General features: G+C 38.4%; 1 protein-coding gene across 4 annotated transcripts in view; it reads right to left on the bottom strand.

Annotated features, from left to right (window-relative positions):
• SORCS2 (sortilin related VPS10 domain containing receptor 2) overlaps positions 1-14,464 on the bottom strand; it is a 579,339-nt gene that overhangs the window by 61,771 nt on the left and 503,104 nt on the right. For all 4 annotated transcript variants that reach the window (XM_055725044.1, XM_055725032.1, XM_055725036.1 and 1 more), the window contains exons 12-13: positions 7,849-7,925; positions 449-540 (exon numbers count right to left, since the gene is read on the bottom strand). In XM_055725044.1, the coding sequence (XP_055581019.1) occupies positions 449-540; positions 7,849-7,925 (169 nt within the window). The remainder of the gene's footprint in view (positions 1-448; positions 541-7,848; positions 7,926-14,464) is intronic.

Here is a 14,464-nt window from a genome sequence, read left to right on the forward strand (position 1 = left end):
TCAGTGCCTTTCATTCACTGTGGCCCTCGCAAGGGACTGAGCTTTACTGCAGCATGAATGATCTATCCTGACTGGATACCTAAGCCACATATGCATCATAGGTTAAGCATCATTGCCATACACTGGTGGCGCAAACCAGTAGCAGAAAACAATCATGCAGAACGTGGTTTATACCGCAGTGTTCCAGGATAGTCTTTTGAGCAAAAATACTTATGCTGATGCAAGGAAGTTTTATTACTATTAATGTATTATGCATGGTACCTTCAGCACCATGAGGTAATCTTTAAGAAAATATCCAACTGTATTTTATTGACCTAATGAATGTTAAATTAAGCTGACTCCACCTGCATTTCATACATGATCACACTGAAGTGCTCATCCTAAACTTTGAACTTTGCCTGAGGTCTTGAATACACAATATCTCTACTCTAATTGACTGTAGGTTTACTTGAGTATTTTCAGAGGGATAGAGGTGTCTTTGATGGCCACAATAACTCCACCATGGTCCAGGTATAAGATGTGGTGCTCTTCTTCAAAGACCTACAAGTCAGACAAAAAAAGGCCAGCTAAGCAAATGTACAAAACAGCAGAAATAAAATGTACAAACAAATCAGGATAAAGAGACTTCTATGTTTTATAATGTCTGCACTTCAAATTGAAAAGGACATAAAAGTCAGTTTAACTTTTATATTTCTCCCAGCTGTAAAAAGAAAAGCAAGTTAAGTGGTGAATCAGAAAATGTTCAGGTTCAAATCACAATCAGATTAAACTGTCTAAAGTGATTTTAGCCCAAGCTTATATTTCTCTACAGTATGCATTTTGCATTCCTTATTATTGTATATCACCAAGTGACCTATCACCTTACTTTGGTACTTGCCATATTCTGTGTATGTTGTAGAATAAAATGCTTTGTAGCCTAATTCTATGAAAAATAGGAAAAGTACTGAAGTCTGTGACTTTCTCACCTGTTCTCCAGCCTCTACAGAGCTTGAAATAATTAGTGCAGGCATGGTTTTTGCATTTCCAGTGTCAATGATTTATTTAAATTCAAACTTCATGTGATCTCACAAAGAGGCCACTCTGAGTTCGGAACCAAAATATATATATAACACTGATTTAATGGTATAAAGGGTTCAAACTTTCCTAAATAATTTTCATTTCTTTTCTAGAGGTCAACAACAATACTGAAATGAATTAACAGATAGATATCTTCCCTTTTTTACTTCTGAAATCTGTTTTAAGATAAGGTTTACTCATGTAATTAACCTGTGAAAGCTCATTTAACATAAGAACAGGTGATAAAGTTAGTTACTATACACACTTAGCAGTTAATAGATGAACATGCAGCCTCCTACATGCTTTGACAAATCAAAAGTGAAAAACATAAAGGTTAGCTTTACTTTGCCTTGTGAATGCAAAAAATACTGACAATAATAAATGCTTCTTTTTTTGGCAATACTAAATGTTCCATTTAGAGGATTTATCAGCAAGACTGAGCTGGATGGGGGAAAAAGTGTCTTAGAGCACATTCAAAATTACTTCAAAAAAAGTAAGCATTTAATTTGGGTTGAGAATTCAGTCTTCCTCTCATCTAGTAAGAGCATATTTTATGGGAATCCTAGGGCTTCAAGTGTCTGATCAGTTTTTCAATGTTGCCAATTTACAGGCAAAAACCTGATATGAGGCATTTACAGGCCTATCTACTTGTTCCACACAGCTGCATATTTTAGAAGAGCATTCAGTAAAGGACAGGCATTAATTTTAGATGCACTTCAGAAGAATGAGATCAGCTAGAGTCAGATAAGCAAGCAGAATTTTGATCCTTCTCTAAACTTTGTTTGAACTTTTGCTCAAATCAAAATGAAACAGTATAGGCTGGGACACAAAGTCTCCAAAATCTGCACCGTCATACTGAAGATAAAGGAAGCTGGTATCTGCATCACTTTATCCAAATCTGGTTTTCCCAGAAAAGCATTGTGGCACTTCCTTGTGCATCTTTTTCACACACTAGCTTTAGCACACTATAAAGCACAGAGGACACATTACAGGCATATTAATGCCACCTTTATATCATGCACTTCTTGTGAACATTTCAAATGTTTTATAACCAAAATGTATGTAATTCCTTATGAAAGCAACTCTTCATCTTCAGTGCATTGAAAGGAATTAACAATTTCAGGCCTGTGGAGTTCAGTACAAAAAGTAAATATCTCTACTTTCTGAAAACAAAATCAAGACAGTCTGCAAAGGATTTAGGCACAGGTGGTCTCAGTGTCAGAGCTGAAGTTCAAACCCAGGAACACGAGATACGTGTGTTCACTGTCAGCCATAAATTCTGATACATGTCTCTTCCACTAACTAAAGCCAGGGAATAAACATATTATGATCCTTTCTAGTAGCCAGCCACTACAGAACACAATTTTCATAACCTATTTCTGTGTTTTTTCCTTCCATAATTTTTTGAGCATGCTAAGTGCTTTATAATCATAATGTCATTTATTTATTATTATTTTTTCTACCTCTCCTCCCTCTGCTCTTAGTGTTTTTCCTGTGTCTGTCCTAACAATTTCAGCAGCTGTTTCAGGCCAGAATATTTGCTGGCAACAATTAGGAGGCATTCATGAAATCAATGAAAACATGTTTAAATGATCCTACAGAAATATATGCCACACAGTTTTACTCTAAGATACAGAAGTTTCAAAAGTAACTCAGAATGCCCAGAGTCACTTGCTTCTCTCACCAAAGTGACATTCATTTCTAAATTCAAATCTAGAAACAGAAAGAGCCAGCTGGACCTCCCCAGGGGTGAGAGGCTGGGATTGCAGCCTTTCCTGTTGTGCTTAAAGGTGTTACAATCCATCATCTCTTAAGATATCTGCAGAAAAACAAGTGTTCTGCTTAAACAAAGGTTTTCCAAATTGCATTGACAAAAAATGATTTGACACAGAGAAATAGTATTCCAACAAAGCTCTAGACTAAAGCTCCAGAGATCTAGGTTCAGTTTATAGACATACAACAGACTTTATGTGTAACCTTATTAGCTTAATCATTTTGTTACTACACTAGCTGCTTTCGTAGCAGAACAAATATGAAAGGGTCTTTGAGGCTGATTTTTTCCCTTTATTTAAGCCATTTATTTTGAAAGTCAGACCTTTCTCTTACTCTGCCTTATTTCAAGCACAGAGTTGTAACAGATGCTGTTGAAATAGCAATGGCAACATGATTGTGAAGAGAAATTTATTTTTTTTTAACATAAATAAAACACTTACATGCATATACAAGGTCACTCTTGAAAGAGTCACAAGGTCATCATTTGAAAGAGTATCCTAATATTTTAAAAATCATGAATGAAAAAACAGGCCCCATAGGGCAAAAAAGTGTTTAAACCTTCATGGTCTGAAATTGTGTTCAAAGGTAGCCCATTTCTCCCAGGATGCAAGACTTATTTATCTGCCTGACTCAGTATCATGTTCATTAACACATTTTATGATATCGTTTTCCTGGTATAATAGGAAAATTTTCCAAATAGACATATCCATCCCACAAGTTCACTTAGGCTACATCTTTGTGGTTTACTTGGCAGGGCTGTGGACTCATTTGGACTCGATGATCTTAAAGACCTTTTCCAATTTTAATGATTCTATGATTCTAAGCCCACTTAGTTCATGATAATGTCAAGGTGAGATTCCCTTCTCCTACAGGCCAGATCACTGCTGCTGCATGGATGTCTAAGCTACTTGTCAGCCTGCTCCTAAACTATTGCTATTTACAGTGCTTGTACAGTAAAGTCACAAATTTCAGTTTTCCTTAAAATGGTACACAGTTGAATGACAGTTTCAAGAGAGAGCAACAAGCAGCTCAGGCGTCATGCAACAGAAAGGTAGAACAACTGCAGTCAGCCCAGGTGGTATTGTGGCTACTTATAATCACAATCTTTGTTTTTACTTTTTGCATGAGCCGGCACAGACAAGACGCAGGAACAAGCACAAAACCACGGATGAAATGCGAGTAAATTTATTTTCGTTCCCTCACCAACCAGGGGATCCCTGAAGCAGCACTTGGGCAGAGGCACACAAGTGCAGACACAGGCACTGCAGAACTTGGTCCATGCTAGCGCATTCACCAAACCTGACGGTTTTCCCTGTATTTCTGGGGATCGTGCAGGCATAATTTACCGCTGTGCTTTGATCTTTCCCACAGCAGGGCAGGAATCTCAAGCATGTTCAATAGGGTACCTCTAAGTCTGTCACAGGCCCATGTTACCTAAACAGATGTTCTACCTGACCGATACACAAGGCCAAAGAACAACTAGTATGACATAGCTGTTTTTCGACACCCCCAGCTGCAAGTCACTTGAGCATGTTTACAATCCTCCTCAACAATCTTCCATTATTTTCCCACTCTTTTCCATTTATCACCAGTATTTACTTCATTTCACAAAACACTCTTTTGGGCATTTTTATTTCTACTGATAAACACTGACCGCGTATCCTACCATAGCAGAGTCTTCCTGAACTCTCATACAACCTTACCACATGCAAGCTATGGAAATAGGGCTCAATTGAAATCATTTAAGTGTATACAGCTGGTTAAGAAATTATGGAAGGAAAATGATTGGTAAATCATTTTTAAATTGAGAATGTATTGCAAATTCAGGAACTCAAGGAATGGTCCCAGTTATGAATCACAAACTGAATCTGAGTCAACAATGTGATGCTAGTGCAAAGGAGAAATTTTCTGAAATGAGATGCCAGTAATGCCAACATATCAAGGGCAACAATTTCATTCTGCTTAGTACTGATAGAATTTGTGACTTTGCATTCAGTCTTACCATGCTTCAGGAGAGGGATGTCTTAGATAGTCCAACCAATAAGCAACAAAACTGAAAAGCACTTTAGACATTTGATCCATTAGGAAAAGCAGTGGATTTGAGTTTGCTGGTTTCCAAGGGGAAAAAAACTATACTCTGGGTAGACATGATAACCACCTTTCAACAAGTGAAAAGCTATTCAAAGATGACAGAAAACCACTCCTCTCCAAAGACAAGAAGAAATCAGCTTATCTTGCAGAATTTGTGAAACTGCAAGTACAACAGCAAAAAGCACATTCAGCTTATGTTAAATATTCAGAAAAATCTATGAAGAATGGTGAAACACCCCACTGTCAGACTGCAGAATCTTCTACAGTGAAGGATTAACAAACAGGTCTGGCAAACCTCTGATAGAGATGTTCCTAGTATGTTTGATGTTGCCTCAGAACACACAGTTAAGTTACTTGATCTTTGACATTCCTTCCAGTCCTATATTCTTATGAACCAATGCTACTATTATTTCCAGAAAGCTTTTAATTAATTCCTTGAACTCCCTTTTCTCCTAAGTCTTTTATATTTACTTTTCTTCGTTGCTCTGTGCAAGAACAGACTGCTCCTCATCTGTAGACAGCTCTGAAAAGTTATGTGTTTTATGGAAGAAAGGTGACAGGCACTCACTAATGACAACCACAAAGTTTCCATGTCAGTGACTTAAACTCACCCAAAAAGTTGTGCCAAAACGTGAGCTTTGCTCTGCTTTTGCCAACTCATGAGACCTGTAATTTACTGTCTAAATAATACCCATGCCATCGGACTGAAGCCTTGTCTTTTGTTGCATGAACTCCAACAGAGAAAGGAAATGTAGCACTGCCCTCCGAAAGAACTGTTTCAACAATGAGGCCATAAAATACATACAATAACATACACTTCTGTTCTGATCACAAATACTAAGATGGAGTAAGCTCTTTCAAATGCTTCATAGCAGTTTTAATTAAAATAAAGCTAGCAATGGTGATTTTCATTTTGACTGTCATAATGAGGGATCAGTTTGTGGGTGGTTTTACAGCATGAATAGTCATCTCAAGTTCAGGTTTCACATAATGTTTGCCTGAGTGTCTCACAAATAAAAAAGCAGCAAAGATATGAACCTGAGGCCCTTCACACTTTTCTTCTTATTTTTCACCCCAGAAAAATGATAGAATCTTGGCAAATGGTGACAATTAATTATTAGCATGAACTCTGTGAAGTATCAGACAACATAGTACCCACTGTAAATCCTGGAAGGCTTTTGCATTTAAACACCTATTTATCATATGGTAGATTTCAAGAATGTATTTGGTATAAAATTTTATCTTTTAAACCTCAAAGGATATTATCATGACAAAAATAATGTATTTATTTGAAAAAGTCCTTCTGTGGAGTATTAATGGCACCCTACAATAGCAATATAGGAAACACTCTGTATTTTTCTTTTTTAACTTAAAACTCCCCAAGCTCAGTAACACAAGTGAGAACATTTTCACAATTATTTGTCCTCAGAAATTAACACAATTTTATTTCAGCTGGACAATAAAACACTATTTTAACTGAAATTTAATGACTTTTTGACACACTTTGAGAATGTTTTTGCTTCTCCTGGGCAAACATTATAAGTAGATTCCATATTGTGTGTTGTTGCCATATAGACACAGAAAGAAAATATTCCCATGGTTAAGCACTACTGAGTGTATTGGGTTTGCATGGCAAGGTTTTGGTAGCGGGGGGCTACAGGGGTGGCTGCTGTGAGGAGCTGCCAGAACCTCCCCCCATGCCCGATGGAGCCAACGCCAGCCGGCTCCAGGATGGACCCGCCGCTGGGCAAGGCCGAGCCCATCAGCGACGGTGGTAGCAGCAGGGGGACCAAGTATTTCAGAAGGGGAAAAAGTTGCTGTGCAACAGCAATGTCAGCCAGAGAGAGGAGTGAGCAGGTGTGCGAGCAGCAGCCCCGCAGACACCCGGTGGGTGCAGGCAGGGCCGGAGGGGCTCCAGGCGCCGGAGCAGAGGTTCCCCCCCAGCCCACGGTGAAGGCCACGGCGAGGCTGGCTGTGCCCTCAGCTCATGGAGGTGGTTAAAGATTTGTTTTTTTATTTTCTCATTATCCTACTCTGATTTTGATAGGTAATGAATTAAACTAATTTCCCCAAGTCGGGTCGGTTTTGCCCCTGTCGGTACTGGCTGAGTGACCCCCCTGCCCTTATCTCGACCCACGGGCCTTTCGTTACATTTCCTCCCCCCTGCCCAGCTGAGGAGGGCACTGACACAGCCGCTCTGGTGGGCACCCTGCGCCCAGCCACAGTCAACCCACCACACTGAGACAGAGCAATTTAGGAAAAAATACATAGGAAAAGTGCAATGCTTGAATTGACACCAGCATTAGAAGCAAAAGACATCCAGAACTCAAATGCAATTACAGCCACTGCATGATTGTTCTTTCTTTTTAATACTCTTTTATTTTTAGTCCCATAATTGATTAAATCATACTGAAAGACATTCTAAGGTTTATGGGATTTTTAAAAATCTCTTTTTCCTTCTTAAGTTTCAATGAAGAACAAAATTTAAGCTTAACTGCCAGTTTTCAGACTATGAAGCAGAAGAATTGCTGCTGTTCTACATTAGCCACATCTTTTAGCTTGGAATATTTGTACTGCAAGATCCAGCCCAAGTCCGCTTCATCATTGGCATAGGAAGATTACTTAAATTATTAAATTATTAAATTATTAAAAACCTCAATAGACTCTATGTTTTTTTACACAAGATACTTACAAGATCTTTAGAGAGACCAAAATATTTGAGTTTCAGCAGAACCTGACAGCCTGACCAATTTGAGTCTTTGCAAATCACCTTCTTAATCTTTCACAGTTTCCAAGTGAAATGGGGATAATAATAGCCATCTTCCTCAAAGGAATGGGTATATAAAGATCAGTAAAGCATTATAAAATTCATGACTTTTGGTACATTAAAATTATTTCCAGGTGTCTTTGCTGTTTCCTGTTTCCTACCTGACGCCATGTGTTCCCACAATCAGACGTTATGTACATCTCTTCTTTGTACTCGACCAGCTGGGACCCCAGGTTACCTGTCACAAAACAGGAGGAAACAAAGGTTGCATCCACATGAGCCAGAGAGATTGGATCTAGTTCTGATGCCAGTCAGAGTGAGAAGTTTCCAGGTCAGAGCAAGAACTAAACACAGATGATTAGCAGGCTTACTTCATTTCTGGTAGCACCAGATAAATCCTTTTCAAAACATGTAAGTGCACTTTTAACTTCTTCCTTTACATTGCTAGCTATTCATAGGTGGGAGCAATAAAGGCTTAAATCTAATATTGAAACGCAGAGGCCAAACCAACATTTTAGTTTTGTTGCTGCATGCTGAAATATTATTATAAAAGCACATATATTTAAGATACAAGTCTGAAACACTCATAAACTCAGAAGCCATACCTCAACCTTAATCACATTCTGTAAAATTATTCACCTTGAATTTTTAAAATCAGGAATCTTTGATCTTTAAGACTTTATGTAGTGGTAGCAAAATCTAGCATCTGGATAAATACATAACACCTAAAAGAGGGCCCGGGGGTTTGAAAAAGTGTGTAAATACAAAAGAATCTAAAGCAGAATCACTTGATTTACCTAAATATTGACCAGGAAAATACTGAATATTTTGACAAAAAACGCTGAGGAGTAGCAGCTAGCATTCAGATTGCTGCAAAGCAAACAGAAGTGTTAAAACAAACTTGTGGAAGATGACCTTAGCAGATGCAATCCCAAATACTGAGATCTCCATCATTTAACATGCAGTATTTAAAATAGCAAACTATTAAATTATCAGGCAGTTTACAGCATTCTAGGGGAGAAGCAATCATAGCACAATATTCCTTCTAAATTATATCCTCTAGGGGATTTTGGCATAAATCTATGGTTTGCATGTTTTTACAGTAGAAATGAGAGAAAAGTTATCAGATCCTCTTAAGTAGAAGAGATGAGGAAAGAATACACTTGAGATTAGGATAGCAGTATGAAATTTCATTTGTGTGTTATATAAATAGTTGTTTTTAACCACCAAAACAGATCTGTTTATGCAGAGCGTGCTCACTAGTGCTGAAAGGTTCCTGAGAGGAATGATAGTGTTTGCTGCCCAAAATACACACTTTATTTGGACCATCAAGATTGCATGTGCTCCACTGTTTAATGGTATAACTCTACATTATTTAACTCTAAGTGCAGCATAGACAGTATTAGGATATTTATGTTGACTTTATATATTATATATTTATTTATATCATATCATATATATATCATATATATAATATATATGATGGCATATATTTATATGATATATATTTATATAATATATATGATGTTATTTATGGTGAATTTATAGGAGTCAGTGCCTGTCTTTCAACCGCATGTAACATTTCAGAAGATGCCACTGCCCCTTCTTTTCATCTTTTCATCTTTCCGACCCACATCATGCTTTCTCATTTACCAAACAATTCAGCACAGATCTATTTGGCCATGTCATTTTGAAAACAAGACCTTATTTCTGTAGATAATGAGAAGATTTGATAAGGTTAGTACAGTATGGATGAAGGTGGTGTGGACTGAACACCAACTTAGGAACCGGGCTTGTATGGATGAAGCAGATGTGAGACCTGTAAGGTTAACAACGTGCCAAAACCAGCTTAGACTCAAAGTGTAGGGATGACCCTCATGACTACTATTGGATATGACAGCATTTGTACCAAGAAAGAAGGAAAGAGAAACAGATAACTGTGAACAGCTCCTATTATTTCCCTGCAAAAACCTTAATCTTCAAAAAACATCCTACCCTTAAGTCAGCACTGAGGTTGCAGGGTGCTTGCCTGCCAGACGTGTGGTCTCACCTTCCCACCACTCTGCCTGCTGCCTTGGTCCATGTAGCCAGCATAGCAAAAGGGCTATCGTAGGGCTTCAGGAAAGGTTTATCATTCTTACATAAGGCTCTCTAGCTTTAAGAAACAAAGGGTCTAGTGATACCAGCAACCAAAATGAAATCTCCATGACAGAAAGTTACAACCACACCATCAGCATTAAGAACAAAGGACCATAGGCCTGATAAAAGGTTCAATTTTTTTAGAACAGATTCAAGTTTTGGTTTTATTGTGTCCCATAGTCCTTGGAAAATTACATCTTTTGGTTACAACCATGTTGCATTCATTTAGGCAGGTCTTCCAGTATAAAAGACAAAACTCCAACAATTAAACATGATAAAGTAGTGAATATTATCTAATGAGACAGTTCCATAATGAAAGCTTTACACCTTAAGTTGTGTGTACACATTTTTTGTACAACATTCAGTTGTATTTTCTCCCCAAACACAGGTTTGTTTATATCTAATTTGGTTCATGGCCATTTTGAACTTAATAACACTTTGAATCCTAAAAACCTATGTGATCAAAGATCAGGAAAAATAATCTTATTTTCCCGTTTCTCACAGATCTCATCAGGAAATAGGACCACATCCCATCAGCTTTGTGTAGCAAAGATTAATCTGGTTACTAGAAGGAGATATGAACAAGAAATGAAGGGAAGGGAGATTTGATTTACGTTTTATACAAAAGAAATTCCTTTTGCTATTCTTACCTTCCTCTGTTTAGTTTTCACTGGTGTATGTCTCTGTGAATGGGTATATTCTTGTGCTTCTGCAATTTACTTACAGAACCTTTTCTTTGGAATAGCTGAGGATAGAAATATTTATTTGCTTGCTAGAATCTAAAGTATTGCTGTCAGTCTACACCCTTCTTTGCACAGGCACCCTTAATGAATGCATTGTTAGTTTTGCTCCTGGAAAAATCCTGTTTATTCCACCTCTCTTCACCATTTACTGAAATCTACTTGCATAAGTAGGTCTTTATTTTGAGAATTACTATGGATCTGCACTTTAAAAAGTGTAGTGGTAAATTGCCTTAGCTAATGGAGAAGTAGCCTTTAAACTAAACAGCAACAACTTGTGCTTCATTAGAAACCCTTTTATATCCAGCTGATACAGTAATGACCGAAAGATATTAGCAGCAGCTCTGTAATTGCAGTTCTGTAACAAGGCAGACATGACTTCTCCTATTTTTGGTTTTACCTTTATTGCTTTTTCTTGGTAAGTGAGCAAAAGGAATTGGTGGACTCAGTTATAATTACAGAGAAATGCCATTCTGTCAAAACCCACAACTGATGACAAACTTGGCATAGAGGCTGGTGTACTGCTTTGGGAAAAAGGACTTCATTGCTCTTTGAAATTTGAAAGTAATACACCCCCAAGTCAAGGGTGAAACCCCAGAATTGGCACATGCAGGAACTTCTGATTGCTGACATAATGTTCTGCCCATTTATGGAGGTTGTAATTTCCACTACCTCCAGATTTTTTTAGGAGATTAAATGATATTACATAATTTTTCAAACTTTATAAAGTCAAGTCTTCAAGCACATAAGAGAACCCTTTCTGTAAGGAAAGATAAAACTTCTCAATTTAGTTGCAGTTTCCTATGTAGGTACCGCAGACAACGTCTTGCTATAAAACAGTATCAGTGCATTCAGAAAGAAAAAGCAGGTGAGGCAACAAGCAGGAAACCTGCATCACCAACGGAGACAGGGAGGATCTGGCAAAGCACAGTGGGTTATTTGCAGTGGGAAGCAGCCACACAGCCAAATCTTGGAGGTGACAGGCAGAAGGAAATTTCCACAGGAACACATAGGGGTATTTAAAGAATTTGTTAAACCAAGGATATCTTTGAAAGCTGTTAGCCTGGAAAAGTAGGACCAGAATAAGTCTGTCAAGAATTTAGCAGACTCACCACAAATTTATTTGTAAACCTATCTGAGATGTGTCACATAAGAGTTATGGGGTTTGTCTATTTAAAGAGTTACATTGTTTTAACCTTTTTTTTGTGTGTGTGTGTGTTCTATGTTCTAATAAGTAATAAATTCAAAGATTTGGGACAATCTGTCCTTTCTAAGATTTAAAATACAGTGCCTAATTTTAGGCTCTAGCTACCTTGCAGTGTGTCATGTGACTGAATTAAGCCAACTAACTAAACAAAGCACATGTAATAGTAGCTTGTAAACCCCTTTACAACAGCCCCAATTCACATCAAATGAAATGCTAAAAATCCCGACATTAATAACATTATAAACAAACAACTGCAAAGTCAGAGGAGCACTCAGAGTAGAGCTGAGGCACCCTGAAAGTTTCCGTGCCATATCTGAAGAGAGTTATGAACCATATTTGTGGTGAGCATGGCAGCCAATAACACATGTGCACAACTAACAACACGATCAAGTGATACAGAAGGTGAGAAATGGCCAAATTATGCTGGAAGCCAACACTTTCAGCATGTGAATACCATTCCCACCACATCCTGAAGTGTTTGGGCTGTACTGCACACCCACAAACATCAGTGTGCTGTTAGCCTGGTGAATCACACCAAAATCTGCGCTCCTTATTACACCTGTAAATATCTGCAGGAACTCCTAATGCATGCCACTACAACATGGAACTTTTCCCATCATTTTAGTGGGTCTGTGTTACGTCTCAAAATCCACTTGTGGTAACAAGTAAAGGTAATTAATACACTGAAGGCAATTCAGTTCATACTGAAAAAGTTACTGCACCTGGAATGGGTAATCAACTGCAGGCTTGTGTTGTTTTTTTCTAGGGTAGAGCTAATTTTCTAATAATAGCTGGTACGGGTCTATGTTTTGGATATGCACTGTAAACAGTGTTGGTAACACAGGGATGTTTTAGTTAACGCTAAGCAGTGCTCACACAGAGTCAGGGCCTTTTCTGCCTCACCCCACCTCACCAGCAAGTGGGCTGGGGGGCACAGGGGGGTGGGGGGTGGACACAGCTAGGACAGCTGGCCCCATCTGACACAAAGGATATCCCGTACCATGGTACATCATGCTCTGTAATAAAATGGGGGGGGGGAGGAAGTTGTCAGGGGGCCACTTTGGGGGGACTGGCTGAGCATCAATCAGTTATCAGTGAGCAATTGTTTTCATTTGCACTACTTGTCTTTCTTGTGTTTTATTTCTCTGTTATTTTCCTTTTAATTTTTAAAAAAAATATTTTCCCCAAGTATTAAGCTGTTCTTATCTCAACCCACAAGTTTTCCCACTTTTACCCTTCCAATTCTCTTCCCCAAATTTCTGCTGGGGGATAGAGGCAGGGGGTGAGGTGTGGTGGTGAGTGGCTGTGTGGTGCTTAGTTGATGGCTAGGGTTAAACCACAACAAGGCTATATTAGCCAGAGCTAATACATAGTATTGAAATGGTAGAATGGTAACAAGACTTTTTGATTTAAATGGCCTGAAAACTCCTCTGACACATGACACAGAATGTTTTGCCATCTAGTTTCAAGAAGTTTTGTCTGTAATACAGAAGCTTCTCAAGTTTGTCTTACATTATTCTATGTTCTTTTTGTAGCTAAATGACAGTAACAGGAAAGAAGACCCTTCAGTTACTGCGAGTGTTTGCTTTAGCTTTGCTTTCTACATTTGTCATCCAATTTTAAATATATTGTTGTTAAAGGCATTGTTAAAGGTTCATACCTTTAAAGGTTTGATCCTAATAAAGGGATGGCATTATTGCAAATATAAACGCATACATGAAATGAGGGAAGGCCAGACACTGTCCTGCAGCCAAGGCCAGTTGGCATGATGCAGCCATGTTCACACCACAGAGTGCTCAGCACCAGCTCTCCCCAGGTAGTGCTGCCTTGGCCAGAAGATGTATTTTTGTAAGGTTCCTCCCACTCCCCAAATTACCTGAAGTAACATGAGGGTTACAGGTAATGAAAATGGTGGGTTTACATGATGAAACTCAGGATGTGTGTGGCATGCCTCACATCACGATGGATGTATATGAGGGTAGAAGGCCAAGGTACGATAGTTTTGTTGAGCTATGTAGGTTAGGAGAGGTAAACCTGGCGCTGTCTTGACCATAGCACTTAACAGAAACAGTCTCATGTGTGTACCTTCTCCCAAAACATGGCCTGGGGGACCATATACACCTGAATTGTTCTTAAACACTTCCCCAAATGCTTTTGTCACCAGCAGAACCAGGATACCGCTCTAGATGGATTCTTGGCCTGAATAAGTATGACTCCACAGTTGTTACATGCTGACATTTTGTTTCTTCAATTTATGAAACAAAAGGAAACATTTTGGCCTATGTTTTGGTTCTTTTCATTAAGAACAGTAATTTTTCATTTCTGTTGCTTGCATTCTAATAAAATTTTCAAACTGTGCTTTTGGATACAGGAAATCCTCTTGCTTTTTTACTTATCCTGAGTAAAAGCTAATTTTAAAATAAGTGGGTAAAATCACACATTCCATCCATGCAGGGTTGGCAGTCCTAAAATCTAGATTAGAGGGGTACTAACTACTGTTCAACATAGCTCCCCAAGCTATTTGTAAATTTCCAAATTCCAGTTTAACAGTTGGTAGCACAAGGATGTGAAAGCACACAATGTATTTTAGTGATGACTGGTGGTCAGCCAAACTCTCTGAAAAGGTTGTATAGCTGTGAAAAACACATACTGATCTCAAGAGTAATTAGAAGTTTGTCTTTGCTCAGGCAT

Source organism: Falco cherrug, chromosome 1 (genome assembly GCF_023634085.1).
Source record: "Falco cherrug isolate bFalChe1 chromosome 1, bFalChe1.pri, whole genome shotgun sequence".
In the NCBI taxonomy this organism is placed as follows: Eukaryota; Metazoa; Chordata; class Aves; order Falconiformes; family Falconidae; genus Falco; species Falco cherrug.